Source organism: Scyliorhinus canicula, chromosome 4 (assembly GCF_902713615.1).
Source record: "Scyliorhinus canicula chromosome 4, sScyCan1.1, whole genome shotgun sequence".
In the NCBI taxonomy this organism is placed as follows: domain Eukaryota; kingdom Metazoa; phylum Chordata; class Chondrichthyes; order Carcharhiniformes; family Scyliorhinidae; genus Scyliorhinus; species Scyliorhinus canicula.
Window position 1 is genome coordinate 81,562,152 of NC_052149.1, and position 21,006 is coordinate 81,583,157.

The following is a 21,006-nucleotide window of genomic DNA, read 5'->3' on the forward strand; positions in this document are numbered from 1 at the left end:
GCACACAGGGCCATTAAATATATACATTAATGATAGCAATTAGCAAGGGGGAAATCAGAACCTGTTTGGCAGTTAAAACAATTCATTTAATTACTTAATTGAGGTTTAAGATTTCAATGAAATTCCTATGACTAGTTCAATAAAAATCTTATTTTAAGATGCTCAGTGATTAAATATTGAAGAATCTAAGCCCTCTAACCCCATTCTGTAATTGTTGAACAAACTTATTATAATCCTACCACCTCACCCACCTGCCACTCCATCCACCTGCCACCACATCTACCTACCACCCTAACTGCCACCTGACCAACCTGCCACCTCACCTACATCCCGCCCTACCTACCTGCTACCCTGCCACCTTACCCACCCACCATCCTGCACCTGAGCCACCTGCCAACCTATCTTCTCATCCACATGCCACCCTTCCACCTTCCCCGACCACCTTACTCACCAGCCACCCGACTGCCTCGCCCACCTTGCCACCCTATTCACATGCCATCCTACCACAATTTCCACCTGCCATCCTACCCATTTATCCACTTACCTCGCCCATCCTACCGACTTACCTCACCCGCGTACAAACCCAACTACCCCACTCATTCACTCATCCATTACTCATTCACCAAAATCCATCCATCACCCATTCACTAACAATCACACAGGACACTTAAACTTACCTCATGACAGGTAGTGCCATAAAATTGAGGGGTTGGGGTTCTGTGCTGATCCCCTTCACTGCTTTCTGTGAGGATTCTAGCACTGAGGGAGTTTTTTTTGCATCGTGGATCCGAAGTCGGATCAGAAGCCTTTTGAACATACCCAGATAAGTGGCCAGTTTTTATTTTATAAATGTTTTTTATTGGATTTTTGAACAAAGTATATTTACCGTTATGTACACAGAACAAAATATATATATATATATATGTACAAAAGAAGAGCACACACAAAAAACAAAAAAATAAATTAAATTAAATAACTGGTAGGGTATTATGCACTGAAGTGGCTAGTTTTCTGTCTGATCAGTGTTAGACACAAGGGGCTGGATTCTCCGCATTTGAGACTAAGAGCTGACGCCGGCGTGGGAACAGTGGAGTTTCACACCTGAAAAAATGGCGCAAAACCGCCACCGATCCTCCATTTGCTGGGGGACTAGCAGACACGCAGCGTAGAGCCCTCGACTCTTGCTCCAGATTCGGCCGCAGAATTGCCGAGTCCATGGCCGCGCATGCGCCGGCAGCGGCCTGCAGAGGCCGCACCATGCAACATGGCGCCGGCCGCATGCAGACCCGGCCTGCTAAATAGTGTCCCCTTCGGCCAGGCTCACCACCCCAGGACCACCACCCACCAGTGCCCCCAGCCCCACCCCCCCCCCCCACCAGTGGATCGGCTCCCCCTCACCGACTGTGGCGAAGCTGGACTCAGGCCGCAGCCGCTATGCTGCGTTCCCGAAAAAAAACTCGCATGAGTGACCCACGCCATTGGAAATTCGGCCCATCGGGGGAGGGCCTCAGGTAACGTCCTGAGGCTGTTCACACGACGTACAGTGTACTCTGCGAGTACGCCATTTTGGAGTGGGCGGAGCATTGCAAAAGCAGCACGCCCCCGATTTCAGCGCCAACGTGGATTCTCCGGCCAATCATTGAAAATGATTTCGGTGTCGGAGACCAGAGAATCCCGCCCAAGGATTCTGACTCCGATTGGAAGATTTTTTAATATCTCCAAAAGCTATGTTAAAGTGTAATATTGCTCAACAACAGCATATGTTATTTATTTAACCAGAAATGTTTGAGAATTATTTTTTATTTGGAAGATGACAGATGCCCAATAGATAAAAAATGCAAAATCCCATTTATATTGGGAAACTCATGGAAGTGAAAAGCAGCAAACTTTCTCTTAACAACTAACATGTCAGGGTCTTGAGATACATCAGTAGATAGGCACATGGGTTCTCAGTTCATCCTCTGGCCTTCACCAAAATGTTTTCTGGGGTCTATAACAATTTGCAACCTCAAATTAATGCCAATGAGGCTTGAACTCCTAACTGTGCCCCAGACGCGCAATTGCTGTTAACAAAGTAACTCCTGCAGATTATATAACTCCACGCGTCATTCAAATGTTTGCCAATCCATTGATGGTGTACAACCTGTCTTAGAAGATACAAATAAGCCAAATGAATATGGGAACAAGACTTGGTCACAAAGGCATGAACGTGAATAGGTTGATAATGTGGCATTATTGCATTTCTACAGTTTCAATCGTCTAGCTGTACAGGAAAGAATTTTCTGAAGGCTTAACATCTCGTTCTTATAAATTAATGGAAAAGCAGAAATCAGATTCAGCACTCAGGAATCAGAAAGGCAAGTTGCAGCCAGGCCTCATGACATCATACAAAGGGCCCCTCTTCTCTTTATTCGGGAGCCCTCATGGCTGGTTCCCTCATGTTTTGGCTTCTACCGTGACTGTTGGATCATTCCCCGAGCCGGTTTTAAAGGCTACAAGAGGAACAATGCAACCACCCAGTCATCACAGGCATGGCTCATTAACTGCATCCCAGACACAGAGTAAGCACATTGTCTGTCTGTATATGTTTGGCTCCAATTGTGCTGATAGACCAGAAATAGGGGTCATTATAAATGTTTTGCTTGAAGATATGCTTAAAGATTGCAAAATACAGTGCATTTATTTCACAGTACATCTCAGGGGATCACTGTCTTTCTGAATTAGAGTTTCTATTTAGGAAGAGAAGTCATTTTCATTTTGTATTTCAAGAGGAGATTGCACAATGCTGTTTGTGAATAAAACAGTTTTACAAATATTTGTCCGACATTCTAGTCCCCTTCGAAAATGGCATAACACTGGGCAGCACGGTGGCGCAGTGGCTAGCACTGCAGCCTCATGACACCGAGGTCCCAGGTTCGATCCCGGCTCTGGGTCACTGTCCGTGTGGAGTTTGCACATTCTCCCCATGTTTGTGTGGGTTTCACCCCCACAACCCAAAGATGTGCAGGCTAGGTGGATTGAACATGCTAAATTGCCACTTAATTGGAAAAAATGAATTGGGTACTCTAAATTTAAAAAAAAAGGAAATGGCATAACAAACTAACTTTTCAAAGGAAAAATCCCTCAACAGCAAGAGGAGGGTAACCAAGAAGAGATGCCAGTGAACGGGAGCTTGAGAGGCCGAAGAGACGGCAGCAAGAGCCAAGAGCAGCAGGCGGACAGGGCAGCGGACCCACAAGGCGAAGGGGCGCTGGCCACCCAGGCGGGAGGGCGACCGACGACCCGAGCATCAGCCTTTCCCCCACCACCTGGAGACGCGTGGAAGAGCTTCCTCATGAAGGAACTGACCGCCATGAAGGTGGCGATCAGGACAGAAATCCAGGTGTCAGTCAAGGTGGCAGTGGCAGAGGTGATGGCCACCATGCAGAAGACAGTCGATAGGCTGGGGAAAAAAATGGCAACTCACGAGGGGGCGAACCTGGATCCGACGGGTTCCCGGCGGAGTTCGATAAGAAATTTGCACCAACCCTGGCCCCACACCAACGAGCCATATTCGCAAACTCGCAAGTGAGGGGCACCATGCCTCCTACGCTAACACCGGCCACGATATCGTAATGTGGATCATATCGACCCATTTCACTGCTGAATGTAGATGTGAAGTTACTTGCGAAAGTCCTGGCCAAGAGACTGGAGAATTACATACCAGAGGTGGTCACAGAGGACCAGGGCTTTGTCAAGGGTAGGCAGCTAACTGCGAATATCAGGCGGCTGCTGAATGTAATAATGATCCTATTCTGGGCAGAGAACACCAGAGGTGATTGTCTCCCTGGACGCAGAAAAGGTCTTCGACGGAATCGAATGGAAGTACCCCATCGAAGTACTGGAGCGGTTTGGAGAATCCTGCTTGGCTGGCACCACCCAAAGCTGCAGACTGGCTGGCAGACCTGGTGGAATTTCTCCACCTGGAGAAGATCAAGTACACCATCCGAGGGTCGGACAAGGGATTCCACAAAGCGTGGGGCCACTCCCACTCATCAGCCTGTTCCAAGACTTATTCGAGGCAAACAGTGTCTAGGCAGGGGGAGGGGGCGAAGAGGGAGAGGAAGACAAGGGAGGGCACAGAGAAGAGACGGGGGCAGGGGGGGAGGGGTGAGAGGATCCCAAGGAAGGCCCAAAATAAAGCACGGGGGCCAAGGGGAGGGGGAGGAAGGGCCACGCAGGCCCCCCCCCCCCTCCCAACACCAAACAATAAAAAATAAAACCCGCAGCAAGGCAAAAGGCAAAAAAAAGCGGAACATGCCACCAACAAGGAAAAGGGGAGGGGGTCGGGGGTTCGCTGGTAAAAAACGTTGTACATAAGACACAAACTTTGTTTGTAAATATCAGATACACTTGAGCTGTCACTTTGTAAATATTTTGTGCTTTATATGTTAAACTGTTATACTTTAAAGTTGGAAAATGGCAATAAAAATATTTTTTTAAAAATAAAAATCTGTTTTAATACGTGCCAAGCAATGAGAATGATTCAGAGGGACAATAGTATGTGATGCCTTTACCCACTAATCCAGCAGAGGAACACATAGTGAAGCCATTTTATGTTTGGATTGGATTGGATTTGTTTATTGTCACGTGTACCGAGGTACAGTGAAAAGAATTTTTCTGCAAGCAGCTCAACAGATCATTCAGTACATGGGAAGAAAAGGGAATTAAACAGAATTCAAGAAAATACATGAGAATACATGTTTAAGCCATGTGAGCCCTCTAGCCTACTCCACCTTACAATTTGGTTAATCTTGTATGCCACATTATTGCCCACTCTCCATATCACTGGATTCCCTGAGACATCAAAAGTCTATCTCAGTCTTCAATATATTTACTGAAGGAAAATTCCAATAACCTTCAGGGGTATCGAATTCCAAAGAGCAAAGAAATTTCTCCGTATTTCAGTCCTAAATGATGGGCCCATTTCCTGCTACTGTGTTCCTATGTTCTAGATTCCCCAGCTAAGGGAAGCACCCTTTCAGTGTCTTCCCCGTGAGTCTTCTTCAGAATCTTGTATTTTTCAATTAGATCACCTCTCATTCACCTTAAACCCAGAGACTATAGGCTCAATATATTCAGCCTTGTCATAGGACAACTGACTCGTCCCCCATGGACCAAATTAATGAACCTTCGTTGTATCACCTACAACGCAAATATATCCTTCCCTAAATGTGGAGACCAAAACTGCACACAGTACTCCAGGTGTGGTTCCACCAAAACCCTGCACAACTGTGCCAAGATTTCCTTATTCTTGTATTCCAATCCCCAATATAATAGCAATCTAAATTAGTGTCACAAGTAGGCTTACATTAACACTGCAATGAAGTTACTGTGAAAATCCTCTAGTCGCCACATTCCAGTGCCTGTTCGGGTACACGGAGGGAGAATTCAGAATGTCCAGTTCACTTAACAAGCATCAAGGGACTTGTGGGAGGAAACCAGAGTTCCTGGAGGAAACCCACGCAGTCATGCGAAGAACGAAGTGTTCGCCAGTCTGGAGAAGCTAAGGGAGAAGGTAGAGCTGCCAAGGGGGAGTAAGTTCAGGTATCTGCAGGTTAGGGACTTTGCGCGAAAGGTCTGGAACGGGTTCCCGAAGTTGCCGGGATAAACTCTGCTGGAGTGACTGCTGCTTCCAGATGTGGAAGGGGAAGGAAGATTTGGGGATATATACAAGTGGCTGGGGGAGCAGGGAGGCGAGCGGGTGGCGAAGATCATGGAGAAATGGGAAGGGGAGTTGGGAGGGGAGATCAAGTGAGGAGTATGGAGTGAGGCATTGCGTAGAGTAAATGGGACCTCCTCTTGTGCAAGGATGAGCCTGATACAGTTTAAGGTGGTGACTTGGGCGAGAATTAATGGGTTCTTTCATGGGGTACAGATGAGTGTGAGAGGCGTGGGCGGGAGCCAGCGAATCACACGCACATGTTTTGGGGTTGCGAAAAATTGGGAAGATTCTGGGCGGAAGTGTTCGCGGTCTTAGCCAGGGTAGTGGAGGAGGAGGTGGACTCAGACACTTTGGTGGTGCTATTTGGGGATTCAGAGAAGCCGGAGCACATGGAAAGGAGGAAGGTCGATGTCTTGGCCTTCGCCTCTCTGATTGCACAGCAGCAAATATTGCTGGAGTGTCGGTCTGCATCGCCACTGGGGGTAGCAGCATGGTTGGGTAACCTGTATGACTTCCTGCAATTAGAGAAGATGAGTTAAGGGGCTCTGCAGGGGGTTTGAGGAAAGGTGGGGGATGCTTTTGACTGTGTTTGAGGGGCTGTTTGTCGCGGGGGAGGGGGCGTGAAAAAGGATAAAAATCTGTATAATTGATTGTTGGGAAGTATGTTTCCCGGGGTGTTTATTCGTTGTGATCTATTTTGATACATGTTTCTAATGAAACAAAACATTTTTTAAAAAGGCAGGGGAAGAACGTGCAGACTCCATTTAGACAGTGACCCAAGCTGGGAATCGAACCCGGGCCCCTGGTGTTGTGAAGCAACAGTGCTACCCATTGTGTTACAATGCCGCCCATTTCTTGCAGGGTATTTCCATACAGCATCCATAGGTTCTTACCTCAGCACAAGTTAGCATTTCAGCACAGAAGCTTGCAGATATCCGAATGATCAGATGGTTATAGGATAAGTATGAGATTATAAACAACTTAGGGGCGGGGTTCTCTGATTGCCGACGCTGAAATTTGCGTTCGGCAATTGGGCGGAGAATCCGTTTTTACACTGAAATCGGCGCCGTCAGTCGCATGCGCTCACAGTTTTCGGGGACTTCGCATGTCGGCTGCGGACTGTATCCAGTGCCGCCACAGTAGGGCAGAGGGACCATTCCGCTGGCCCACGGGGCTTCGGGGGGGATCTGTGGGGACTGGTGGGAGAGTGATCTTGGGGGGTTACAGGGGGCATTATCTGGCAGGCCGGGTCCACGCGCGGTCTGCCCAACGTTGTAGGGAACGGCATGGCTGCCACAGGTCACCGCTGTGTGCATGCGCGGCTATGAACCCGGCAATTCTCCATCCATATCTACAGGTAAAGGCGGGGGCTTTACGTGGCGCGGCTGCTAAGACCCCACTGGGCAGAGCATCGGTGTGGGTGCGGCGCCAACTTTTTGGTCGTAAGACTAGACACAGAGAGTTTTATCATAGAATTTACAGTGCAGAAGGAGGCCATTCGGCCCATCGAGTCTGCACCAGCTCTTGGAAAGAGCACCCTACCCAAGGTCAACACCTCCACCCTATCCCCATAACCCAGTAACCCCACCCAACACTAAGGGCAATTTAGGACACTAAGGGCAATTTATCATGGTCAATCCACCTAACTTGCACATCTTTGGACTGTGGGAGGAAACTGGAGCACCCGGAGGAAACCCACGCACACACGGGGAGGATGTGCAGACTCCGCACAGACAGTGACCCAAGCCGGAATCGAACCTGGGACCCTGGAACTGTGAAGCAATTGTGCTAGCCATAATGCTACCGTGCTGCCCACATGCTCCGGACATAGCCTCAAATCGGAGAATCCAGCCCATAGTGTCAAACAATGCTTGACTATAGCATTGAGTGCTTAATTCAGGTCTATTTCCTCTAAGCATTTTGCTGCGCTGGACATAACAAAACACAATCCAGGTGTGAACACTGATTCAGCTATCAACATCTAGACTGGGTGGAATAGTGGGTTTGTGACCAATGTTGGGGTAAGTGAAGAGAAATGTTGTTTACGCAGTTCCAAACCAGAAAGTAAGTTTTCTAAAACATGTCTGGAATTGCAGCCCAGATACCTAATGCCTCTGCCATTAACACTATCATCACACAAAAAAGGAAAGAGAAAATAACAACTGGGAGGCTGCATAAATATTTCACAATTGCTGTCAAGGCTCTGGATTATTGCGGTATAAATGAGCTTATTGCTACATCAATTGCTAAATAATAACCTATACCTTTTGTAAACCACATTTATATTCAGCACATCAATATTGGCAATGGTGATTACCAAGGAAAGCGGGTGCGATTCTGTGGGGCTGTTAGCCATGGTGCAAATCCCCTAATAGCCGCAAACTCTCCAGTGAGGCCAGAAATTAGGTTTGCATCAGCAGGATTTCCCATCGCGACGTTCCTGGACCCTCCCGATGACATGATCAGATTCACACCCAGGATGGGCAAGAACCTGTTTTGCATCAAATTGGGTCAATTTCAATATCATTAGTGAGGTTATAACCAATTCTTCTGACCACATTGAATCTTCCCTCCCAACAGCGGGATCTCACATGTACGTAATTCATTATTGGTTCTCGAACCCGGAGCCAGTCTTGTTGACCATGCCGGGTGTGCGCAAGTGCCTGGGGGCCTCAGTGTTGCGGGATGAGGCTGGGCATGCCCCCTGGCATTGCCCCCTTGGGGGCACTGAGAGGGGCAAACCCTTCTCGATTGGGGGGCTTCCCCTTATGTGTGATGGGGGAGAGGGGTGTTGCCTGACACCACACGGGGGATGAGGGGGGAAGAGGGAGAGTGGGGAGAAGGCCCGCCAATACTTTTGTGATGGCGGTGGGGGCCGGTCGACTGATGCTTGTGGGGACACCCTCCATGGCCATGGGGGGGGGGGATGGCGCAAGTAGGGGAACCCTTTAAAGATGGTGTGACCTAATCTCTTTGTGAGCTTGTCGACCGCATGAGGCCCTGCCCCACCAGAGTTACGGCGCTAAACACGCCCATCAATTTGCTTCTTACAAAGTGCCAGAAGATCTGCTCAGAAAACCAGCTGTGCTTCAGGAAGCAACATGCCAGGTTTCAGTCAGAGCCTGCCCACATGTCGGTACCATGCCATCACTCCCTCTCTAATTACTGGGTCTCCACTTCTGAACAGCTTAAATCATATCATTCAGCACTGATCAGGAATTGAACCTGGGAGCTTCTTGGTCCAGGGCGGGCTGTGGAATTACTCAGTCAACCATTACAAGAGCCCCTTCTTAAATGAGCATTCATTCACAAGAAAATCCTGAAAGAAATTATAGCACAGACTGTAGACTTGGGAGAAACTCTATTATATCTAACCACAAATGCTACAGATGAACTTAATGACCAAACACCAGAGAGGGCCTCTTTCTCCCACAAAGAAATTACTCTGTATGTAATAGTCATTGGGTGTGGCTTTGGTTCAGCAACAAAGGCATAATCATTCTTATGCCGAGATTTGCAATTGTTCAGAGTGCAGTACAATGGGGCTCGACTAGTTACACTCTCATTATCCTTAATTATTTGGTGTGGATTTTTGCGCAAGTCACCATTTTTGCAGAAGTCACGTCTTTGCATTGGGACACCAATAACAGTTGGTGCTGAAAGAATTTATTTTAAAAATAAACTTTAGTGTGGATTTTAGCTCCCAGGTGGAAAGCAGAGGTTGGAGTGGAGGGTTTAACTCACAGCTCTGATATCTCCATGGGCAATCTGATCAGTTTAGCATTCCTACAAACCAGATGCCACCCAAAACGGGTGTGAGGGGGCAACAGGTAACGATCAGGAAGCCCGGAGACCAGTCACCAACATTCAAGTCAAGTGAAAGATGGGAATGAACAGTCCCACAAGTGAGAAAGGGGACTACAGGGGTGGTCACTCTTCAGTGTGCTAACTGAGATATTGGTCTCTGATTGGTGTATGTTCATAAGGTGTTCATCTGTGTCAGGCAGAGACCTCAATCATTGGGATAAAGGGCGGAATTCTTCCATCTGGGGCTAAGTCTCGTGTCGGGGGCAGGGGCTGGGAGGACAACAGGAAACCCAGCCATATCTTCCATCCCTGGCACGATTAAGTGTGTATTCAGGAGTTTTGTGCCATCTTTCGTATCAGGGCAGGTTGATGACATGCGTCCCACTGTCCTGCTGCCATACCCGGGTGCCATATTGAAAAGACACCTGGCATCACTGACCCACTATTGAAAAAAGAAGCTGGACCTTTTGAAGAGTAAAGATGGAGCTTCTCAAAGACACTGGAGCTGGAAGATCCATCTGATAGATGTTCCCTTTGCCGTTGCTGTGGTGTTCCAGGGTCCAGGGTTGCTTGCAACCTCCATCTCAAATTCCGGAAACAGTCCAGGCCTTCTTCAGTTAAGTCTCAACTTTTGTATGCCATGTTGGTCCAGGCCACTTCTGGACTGGCTATCTTTTCCGCTGGTGTCGTGGAGAATTGAAAAGGGGGGAAAGATTGCAGTTGGGCATTCATCTGTATTCCATTAGCAGATCGGTTTTATGTGATCATCCAGAGGGATTCCTGATAAGCCGTGGTGGGCTGCATCCAGAGGCGAACGTTCAGTGAAACACACAGCACAGTCAATTGGGGGCCCCATACAGAGAGGTGACTGTTGTGGTGGGAACATAATGAGAACACCAATCAGAGTATTGATATTTCTAAATTTGCTGATAGACTCAAGAATGATCAGCAGGCCAAACAGAAGAACATCGGGCTCTGATTGGTGGACTCCCCTTTGGAGCGGGAAAATAGCTTACCAGACGTTGAGAGGTGGTGGAGTCTGAGAGCAGCTCAGACATGGATCTCCTGAATTGATGTGAAGGGGGCGATTCTCCAATATGGAGCCCAAGTGTTTCACGATGGCACGAACCGGGCCCGGGTATGACTGATTCTGGCCCCCACAGAGGGGGCAGCATGGCGCTGGAGCGGTTCGTGCCACTCCAGCCTCCTTTCACGGCGCCAAATGGGTGCCGCGCCAGCCTGCGCATGAGCAGTTGGGCCGCGCCAGCCTGCGCATGCGCGGGGGCCCTGACTCAACATGGAGTCGGTGTTGAGGGGCTGGCCACACCAGAAAGTAGGCCCGGTGGGATGAGAGGCCGACCCGCCGATCGGTGTGCCCCGATCGTGTGTCAGACCCCATCGGAGGCACCCCCAGTGAAGGAAGGAGCCCCACCCCCCCCCCCCCCCCCCCCGCCGCCACAGGCCACCCCCCGACCGTTCGCGCAGGGTTCCCGCCAGCAGCGACCAGGGGTGAACGGTGCCGGTGTGACTCTGTCATATCGGCGCGGCCGCTCGGCCCATCCGGACCAAAGAATCAGCAGCCCCGCTGATTCCATCGGCCGGCGGCACGCCAAATGCGCCGGTGCAAATGGCGCCGATTCTCTGCATCTAGGAGAAGCGTGCGCCGGCATCGGGGCGCAGTTGCGGTGTTTCTCCGGCACGGTGCGGAGCTCAAGGAATCGCCCGTGAAGTTTCTGACCTTTCATTGAGCAAAGGTGCAAAGCAGCAGCCAGGTTTCTGCCGTTCAGTCTGGTGGGAAGCCTGAGGCAAAAGTGAAGTAGCCAAGATAACATTAGAGTTTGAGCCTGGGAATCTATCAGCCAACGGCTGTCGAGGGGAGTAGCGGGGGCAGCTATCGACCTTCAGGCCAGGGTTCAGGAGAGCAGGCAGGCAACCAACTGTAAAGAACAGAGGAAACCAGCGGTCAGTGGGGGGTGGGGGGTGGGGGGGGGCGTAATCGACTCAACTCGAACAAGAGGCCAGACAGGCAAGGCTGAGAGTGAGAGGAGTAGGTTTTGCGTGTTGAATTTACTGCCTTTTTGGTGTCGCTCATTTAACTCTCTGATCAATTGCAGAGTCTTTTATAATAACCGATTTGCCTTCAGTATCATACCTTTGCCAAACATTATTGCCAGCAGCCAGTTACTCTGGTAGGATTTTGGCAGTGAACTTCAGATCATCCTCATACCGATTCTTTTCACAATTTCTGAAGACTACCCCTTGTCAAATCATAAGCGTTGTTTAGTTCTTCACTGCTTTTGAGCAGCTTAGACAATCGGCTGCACTTGCTTAAGAATGTTATTGGGGCGGGGCTCAACATTATTGGGGCGTGATGTCATTGGGGTGGGGCGTGATGTCATTGGGATGGGGCTCGATGTCATTGGGGTGGGGCACCATGTCATTGGGGTGGGGCGTGATGTCATTGGGGTGGAGTGTGATGTCATTGGGGCAGGGCTCAATGTCATTGGGGCAGGGCTCAACATCATTGGGGTGTGATGTCATTGGGGTGGGGTGTGGTGTCATTGGGGTAGGGCTTGATGTAATTGTGGTGGGGCGTGATGGCATTGGGATGGGGTGGGATGGGGCACGATGTCATTGGGGTGGGGCACCATGTCATTGGGGTGGAGCGTGACATCATTGGGGTGTGGCGTGATGTCATTGGGGCAGGGCATGATGTCATTGCGGTGGGGCGCGATGTCATTGGGGTGGGGAGCGATGTCATTGGGATCGGGTGCAATGTCATTGGGGTAGGGCGTGATGTCATTGGGGTGGGGCGGGGCGAGGTGTCATTGGGGTGAGGCTCGATGTCATTGGGGTGGGGAGCAGTGTCATTGGGGTGGGGCGCGATGTCATTGGGGTGGGGAGCAGTGTCATTGGGGTGGGGCTCGATGTCATTGGGTGGGGAGCAGTGTCATTGGGGTGGGGCGCGATGTCATTGGGGTGGGGAGCAGTGTCATTGGGGTGGGGCGCGATGTCATTGGGGTGGGGAGCAGTGTCATTGGGGTGGGGTGCGATGTCATTGGGGTGGGGAGCAGTGTCATTGGGATGGGGTGTGATGTCATTGGGGTGGGGAGCAGTGTCATTGGGGTGGGGCGCGATGTAATTGGGGTGGGGAGCAGTGTCATTGGGGTGGGGTGCGATGTCATTGGGGTGGGGAGCAGTGTCATTGGGATGGGGCGTGATGTCATTGGGGTGGGGCGTGATGTCATTGGGGTGGGGCGCGATGTCATTGGGATGGGGCGCGATGTCATTGGGGTGGGGCGCGATGTTATTGGGGCAGGGCTCCTTGTCATTGGAATGAGGCTCGATATCATTGGGGCAGGCCGTCAGATCACCAGGGGCGCAGGGCGTGATATGGGGCCCCCACAAAGAGGAAGAGCACAAAGCCGCCAAAAGTGTAAGTCCTCCTCTGGCAGCATCAGAAGATCCCGCTGCAATTTCATGCCAAAATGAAACTGAGGGCGGGGTTCTCCGTCGGCGAGATTCTCCATTTTACCAACGCCCGGGGGGTTTCCCGATGGCATGGGGCTTCCCCACAATGCGTAACAGAGAATCCCGCCGGCGGGTCGAGGCTGAAAAGTGGCGTGGTGGGGCGGAGAATCCAGCCCTGAATATTTGGCCTCAATCTCTCAGAATTCTCACATCGACAGGCGCAGAGTAGAATTCCACCCAAAAAGTCCACATGTTGGCATCAGGTGAGTAAAAGATATTGATTTGAACTCCCCTTCTGGTCAGTGCAGACTCGATGCACTGTAGGGATTCTATGATTCTATGCTCCTGCCTACTTTATTTCAGATGACGGGAATAAAAATTCCCCCTTTCATTTAAAGCACAAGTTCATTTAGGCACTCTTGATTATTCACTATTTTCTGTCATGTACCTGCAGGTCTTTCCGCTATTGTGGGTGATTCAATTTCCATTATACATTGAACTTTTTTCCTTCTTATCTTACATTTCCTCATACTTTTGTCAGTCAGATATAAACATGTTGCCTTTTGGCCTGTTCCTTGATTCCTTACTTAAAATCAAAGTTTAATGATTTTACAATGTGGACATCCCGCTGATTTGGCATAACTGCTGTCAATTGTAATTATCAACAAGAGCTTTTGTTTTCCATTTTGACCCAAATATCAATTAATATAGGTAAAATGAAAATGACAGCAGCAAGTTAAAGTCGGTGAATTTCACGTAAAAAGACAATTGTTATGGACAGCTACAAAGTTCAAGTCTAGGAACTACTGTTCAAACTACTGTAACAGTGATGATTAATGCACACTTCTGATATCCTTAAACTATCCTTGGTTTGCTATCCTTTGTTTACTTGAAGGACAAGAATCTCCTTGTTCTTTTAGTTATTTATTCACAGAATATGGGTTTTATAATCACAAGGAGTCCCAGAAAGGTTAGTCCAAGTAGTTTTATTTCTCAAATACAAAGCAAGGCTGCACAACAGCAGGGAGTACAACTAGTCCCAGTCAGAACCATCAGAGTGCCGGTTCCCTTCTGGGCCAGCTTTTATCGGGTGAAATTGATGCGCCCCACTGTTGGGCCTCCGTCCCTCAGCGGGGGAGCTGGTATTTCACAAGCCCCACAGGGAGATCAATCGGGTCATCACCGTGGGGCTTACAACAATGGGCATCACTGGCAAGGCTAGTATTTATCCTTATCTTTCATTAACCATCTTCTTGACGTGATTAAGGTACTTCCAAAATTTAACTTACATATTACACCTTGTTTAAAATTCTGACGTTGGGCGGCACGATGGCGCAGTGGTTAGCACTGCTGACTCACGACGCCGAGGACGCAGGTTCAATCCCTGCACCGGTGCACTGTCCGTGTGGATTTTGCACATTCTCCCCGTGTCTGCGTGGGTCTCACCCCCACAACCCAAAGATGTGCAGGGTAGGTGGATTCACCATGCTAAATTAGCCCTTCATTGAAAGAAAATTGGGTACTTTAAACGTTAAAAAATTAAAACTCTGACATCTAACCACTTCCAGTACCTATGTTATTGAAAATACTGTTGTTCAAATTGTTCTCAATTCAAATCTCAGTAATTTTCCAAACTTTATAAAACTAATCCAGCGGGAGATGTCCACTTAAGTAGTTATGCCCAATGCAGGACTACCAAACAGCGTTCAATCCAAGCATCAGCTTTGCATCTCACTGCAACTGCTGCTCATACTCGGTTGACGTTTCTTAGTTATCCACTACCACAATCTAACTAAAAACACACTGTGTTGCGAATTGGCATAAGGAAAACAATAACACTTTATTGCCACTTTCTCTGTTGTCCTCCTCTGCGTTCATTGACTTCCAACTGGGAGATGGGCTGATATGGCAGCATAGCTTTGACATGGAATAGATAGATAGATAGATAGAGAAATACAGCACAGAACAGGCCCTTCGGCCCACGATGTTGTGCCGAACTTTTGTCCTAGGTTAATCATAGAATTTTGGACACTAAGGGCAATTTATCATGGCCAATCCACCCAACCTGCACATCTTTGGACTGTGGGAGGAAACCGGAGTACCCGAAGGAAACCCACGCACACACGGGGAGGATGTGCAGACTCCACATAGACAGTGGCCCAAGTCGAAATCGAACCTGGGACCCTGGAGCTGTGAAGCAATTGTGCTATCCACAATGCTACCGTGCTGCCCTTAGTATTACCAAACTACTGATCATGGACTCACCCAATACATGAATGATTACAGGAAGAAGGTCCATGATTAGTGGCCAGAAGGTGATCAGTTAATCAACAAGGAAGAGTGGAATGAAATTGGAATTTCTTCTGACCCCCCTCCCTTCTCGTTAGGTTGATGTATGGGTTTATGTTTGGTGCCTTGCCTAATTGACTCAGAAAATGAGTGTCAGGAGGTGATTTGTTTATGTGAGGTAAGGGGTATCAGGTTTATATTTGCTACACCACAGACAGGATTCGATAGGAAACGGGCTGGAAACCTGGAAACAGGGGCACCAAGACCATTGCAGCAGTTCCATAAAAGACCCCAAACTGGAACCTGCAATATGCCCATTTTACAAAACATCAAGTATCAGTTTGTTCTGCAACTTGGACTGAAGCTAGATTGACAGAATTCATGTGCAGTAAGATTACATCGTGATTTTATCTGTTGCCCTCGCCACAACTGCTAACTGAGAGAAGAGGACGGCCATTCTGCAACATTCCATCATTTGAAAGAAACACATCCGATAGTCACGGGTCAAACATTTCAGAAAAATAACAGGTGGTTTTTAGACTCGAGCTTTGATCTAAACCTATTCGATGTGAATGGCTGACACCAAGCATCTCAGATTGGAACTCCCCCCTCCAGCTTCCCTCAAAGCTGCAAACAGAGTTTCTATCAACTCTGTGCCTCTTTCACCAGTCACTATACTCTTGAAGATAAACTAACTCATTTTAACAAGTACCCAGGTCGATTTATTTGTAATTATCCATTTTATTTCCTATTTTGTTCCTTTTTTAAAAATCTATATGTATAAGCAGTGGTCTTGTGTGGGCCGTAAATCTTGTGAAGTCAGTGAAATGTTCATGAGCTCTATGCCAGCAGTTTATTACACCTCAACACAACTAACCAAAGCCCTATAATGCATCGGAACTTCAGAGCCCAACATGTTCATCAGCTGCATCACCTCATTTATAAAGATGCTTTTTACAGTTGGTTCCCCATTTTATGAGGTAGACCGGTGCTAAGTAAACAGAGTCTGTGTGTAACCTGCCTTGTGACACGAAATGTGAGAATGAAATAGCTGAACTTTTCTTCTCTGATTTCTCATCCTTATGGTTCCTCAATCTGTCCAAAATGGCCATAATGATGAAGACTTTCAAGAAGTCACGTTCTCCCTGTTGTCTACTCTCCTGCAGCCACACAAGAGCAGCAATGGCCTGTTGGGATGTCTGAGGATGTCAAAATATCTGTTCGATTGTCACCCCTGAATCAATACCTGCAAAGCAGCTGGCATGTCAGCTGGGCCAGACTACTTCAACAGCAGCCAGTGTACAACTGGGCGCTCACAGGCTAGAACACCTGTATGTCACCAGCCAAGAACATTTCAAGGTCCAAACATGAGGAACAGCAGCTTCACAGTGGGATTGGTGAGGCTGAAAGGAGACACCCCATTGGACTGATAGAATTCTTAAGCGTCTATAAAGTAAGGCACTATAGATTTTCATCACTTGTATAAAAAATAAACAAAAGCCAATTACTACTTTGTTTGAGACTGTGGTGGGTTGTATCTCAACCAATGACGAATCAGACTACAGAAGGGAGATAGATCACTTGGTTGCATGGTGTACTAAAAACAACCTCTCTCTAAATGCTGGAAATACCAAGGAACTGATCATCGTCTTCAGGAAGTGTAGCACGACACCCCCCCCCCCCCCCCCCCCCCCCGTCTATATCAATGGCTCCGAAGTGGAGATGGTCGATAGCTTTAAGTTCCTGAGGGTCACCATCACTAACAGTCTGTCCTGGTCCACACACATTGATGCAACAATCAAGAAAACTCACCAACGTCTCTACTTCCTATGGAAGCTAAAGAAATTCTGCGTGTCTGCATCAACTCTCACAAACTTCTACAGATGTGCCATAGAGAGCATCCTATCTGGCTGCTTTACAGCTTGGTATGGCAACTGCTCGGTCCAAGACCTCAAGAAACTGCAGAGGGTGGTGAACTCAGCCCAACGCATCACACAAGCTTGCCACCCACACATTGATTCTGTATACACCTCCCGCTGCCTCAGGCAGGCAGACAGCATAATCAGAGACCCCTCCCACCCAGGCATTGCCTTCTTCCAGACCCTTCCATCAGACAGAAGGTACAGAAGTCTGAAGACTCGCACATCCAGACATAGGAACAGATCTTTCCCCACAGCTACTAGACTCCTCAATGACTCTCCCTTGTTCTCTGTAAGAACACTATTCACGACGCCCAATGCTGCTCTTGTTTGCCCTTGTTCTGCACTGTAACTAATCACTATTTGTTGATGCACCACTGTCAATGTACTCTGTTGATTATTCTTTTGTCTACTACTATGTACGTACTGTGTGCATTCCCTTGGCCGCAGAAAAATACTTTTCACTGTACTATCAATCAATCAATCAATTTGCTATTAACTTAAACACTTTTACAATATTGTCAGTATGGTATTGGTACCGGAGTTATCTGGAAGGCCTGGATGTTTGTTTTCCAAGATGAAGAGGGCAGTGAAGGATGTAACTGGGATTGTTAATCAGAGGAATTCTGTCTAAGCTATCAGGACAGAGTAATGAGCAGGACACCAGATTTGCTGAGCAATGAGCTGATCTTTCATATCTCCTTCTGAAAAGCAGTGAGGTGGCATTTGTACTTCTGCTTCTTCTTCCTTCTGGCCTTCCTTGTCCGATGTTTATCGCTGTTGCTGCTCTTCCTCCAACCGCTGGCCACTCTATAAGCCGAGGTTGTGCAGAATGCAGCACAGCACAATGATGCAGGAGTCTCTCTCTGAGGCATATTGTAGGGTGTCCCCAGAATTGTCCAGACACATGAACCTCTCCTCATCTTCCTGGTGACCTCAGTAATAACCCTGGAGATCTCCCGGATTTGATTCTATCTATGTTTCTCAGGGTTGTAGAAAGGTGTCATGAGCTAATCCAGATATATCCAAGATAGTGACTCCTGCCCTGTACATTGTGTGTGTTGAATAGGAGGTCCTACTAACAGTCCCCCATATTTGCTACCGCTACTTCCTGCTGTTTCTCTGTCCAAATGAAACTTGCACCCATGATAAGCAGATGGAGCGTACTGAGGTTGATGAGGCAATTTAAGTGAGAAAAAAGCAACCCAACATGTCTGGCAATCCAAATAGAAAAATATGCTGTGATCCAATGAGCTACAGGTGAACGTTACATTAAATACTGTTGGCGCGGTCCAATGGCCACGCTGCACCCACAAAGCAGCTCACCATGGCGCAGTCTGGCTGTTCCCAGGATCTACCCGGCTCGCAATGCCCCCGCGAGATCCAACGCGATCTTGCAAGATGTTGCATTGTAAATTGTGCCCATTTTGTGGGCAGGATCACTTTTTGGCAAATCTGTATATCAGAACGAGACAGCTAGTCTCACTCTAATATGCAGATTCCCGAGGTACCTGAGGCTTTGGGATTCATCCCCTTTGCCTCGGAGACCTCGGGCGACGCCATTCAGCACTGGTCTCCACAGACAGGAATCTGATGGAATGTCACTCATGGGGGCCTCCCAGGAGATCGGAAGCCCCCAGCTGCGTGCCCCTTGGGAAGGAGGGGAGGGGGCGGGGGAACAGCTGGGGTGGGGGGCGGGGGGGGGGGGGGGGGGTGTGGGATTGGCCTCGGAGATCGGGATGCCATTTAAACATGGTGTGATCTCTCATTACACTGGGGAGTTCCAGCGAGTGGAACTCCCCAGTGTACAAAATGGGGCTATGTGCGGCCTCGGCTGTGCGTTCCCCACTGAGGCCCCTTATACCGTTGTACAGCCATGTGTTTCTTGGCACTGCGAGCGCCGGGAAACACACGGCTAAACATGCTCACGATGGGACTTTGTTCCCAATTAGTTGAATCGCGCCCTGTATCAATGTCTCTGAGATATTGTTTACTCTCCAGTCCATTACTGGGCAGGACTTGTTCATTTTAGGTTCAGATAGCATTGGGGTCCTAATGACATTATAGGACCTTAATTTATATACAATTAGGTGGCTTCCACCTGCCGATGACGGGTGGGTTGCCCACAAAAGGTTTGCGCTTCAAATAGCAGTAGATCATAGATCATAGAATTTACAGTGCAGAAGGAGGCCATTCGGCCCATCGAGTCTGTACAGGCTCCTGGAAAGAGCACCCTATCCAAGGTTAACACCGCCACCCTATCCCCATAACCCAGTAACCCCACCCAACACTAAGGGCAATTTATCATGGCCAATCCACCTAACCTGCACATCTTTGGACTGTGGGAGGAGACCGGAGCACCCGGAGGAAATCCACGCACACACGGGGAGGATGTGCAGACTCCGCACAGACAGTGACCCAAGCTGGAATCGAACCTGGGACCCTGGAGCTGTGAAGCGATTGCGCTATCCACAATGCTACCGTGCTGCCCTAGGTGGGAGCACTTAGGGGACACCGAAATTAGTAAGTGACTGCTATTTTAACCACATGGTCACCCCATTCCCATCAATCAGAGTTCCGATCGGGACACGTGTTTTGACTCCACATAATTTTAGTAATAACTGGGAAAGCAGCATGTCAGCTTCTGTTTCATATCAAATTAATTTCATCCCAAGCTCACTTGCCAAGGCTTTTCTCTTCTTTCCTCCTTGTATTTGAACTCCTCCAGCTCCACAGGAAATAAAATGAGAATCCAGGCAGCTCCCAGCACTGCATCACGGCCCTCCCTTGATATAGCCCAGCAGTAAAAAAAGCCTGCACAAGTTATAATCCACCTATCAGTCCAAACATGTCATGAGTTCATGCGCAGGTGATTATAAAACCAGTTCAGCGCAAGATAGATTACAGTCACATTCTACTGTACATTTTCTTTGTAAACTTATTCACAACTCACTCAGATCTTGAAATTCTCATTGAAGTGCTTCAACCATTGAAAAGTAAGCAGAGACCTACCTACATATCTGCTACCATTCCAAACGTACGTGCTGGACACATTGGATGAAATAAAAATGAAACCAGTCAATGCCAGTAAGAAACATGTATTCATCTTCAACTGAGACCTTCAATCTGCGGAGCAAGTTAACTGGCGATGTTTATTGCAGAAGAAGAAAGGTAGACTCTGAAGGTGTTCACCCAGTGAACTTATATTGCCTCCCTGCCTGACTAATTCTGACAAATCTAAGAATGCCCTGCAAGCAAATAGCAATCCAAAGTCTCCCAACGTGATTCAGACATGAACAAGAGCCAATCCCTCAGTAATCAGACATGCTCTGCTCCATCATTCAGAACCGATTTCAACGCTTGCAAAATATCAAGCCCTGCCCTGCCCTGCCTTGTCGACCGTTTCTGGAACCATGCCAAGCATTTGGAAGATACCAATTCAGAAAAAGGTAAAGTGCTGCCAATGTTATCAGAGCCATTCTATTTTATATCATTATCTTTGGTAAGGCAAATATTCAAGTCCTTGTTCCCTTTCTAAATAAGAACAAGGACAATATACTGGAGTGGCTTTTCAGTAACCTACGACCTATCGGTACACAAGCTTTTAAGGGAAAAAAACAATTTAAACCAGTTCTATAAGAATACCTGGCGGGGTTTGGATTCTGGCCAAAGTAGGTGAGGTTTCTTTGATCCTCTTATCCTGGGGGCACTGATTCATGCTCCAATATGACTGACAGGCATAGGACATCCTTCTGCACCTCACAAGTGGCCAATCTTTGAGTGTGAGCCTGGAGAATGAGAAGCTAATGTTGGGGG

General features: G+C 48.2%; 1 protein-coding gene across 2 annotated transcripts in view; it reads right to left on the minus strand.

Moving 5' to 3' along the window:
* Nucleotides 1–20,415, minus strand: part of LOC119964717 (laminin subunit gamma-1-like) — a 95,884-nt gene extending 75,469 nt beyond the window's left edge. For both annotated transcript variants that reach the window (XM_038794611.1, XM_038794609.1), the window contains exon 1: nt 20,203–20,415. In XM_038794611.1, the coding sequence (XP_038650539.1) occupies nt 20,203–20,296 (94 nt within the window). In that variant the 5' untranslated portion in view covers nt 20,297–20,415. The remainder of the gene's footprint in view (nt 1–20,202) is intronic.
* Between the last annotated feature and the right edge of the window lie 591 nt (nt 20,416–21,006).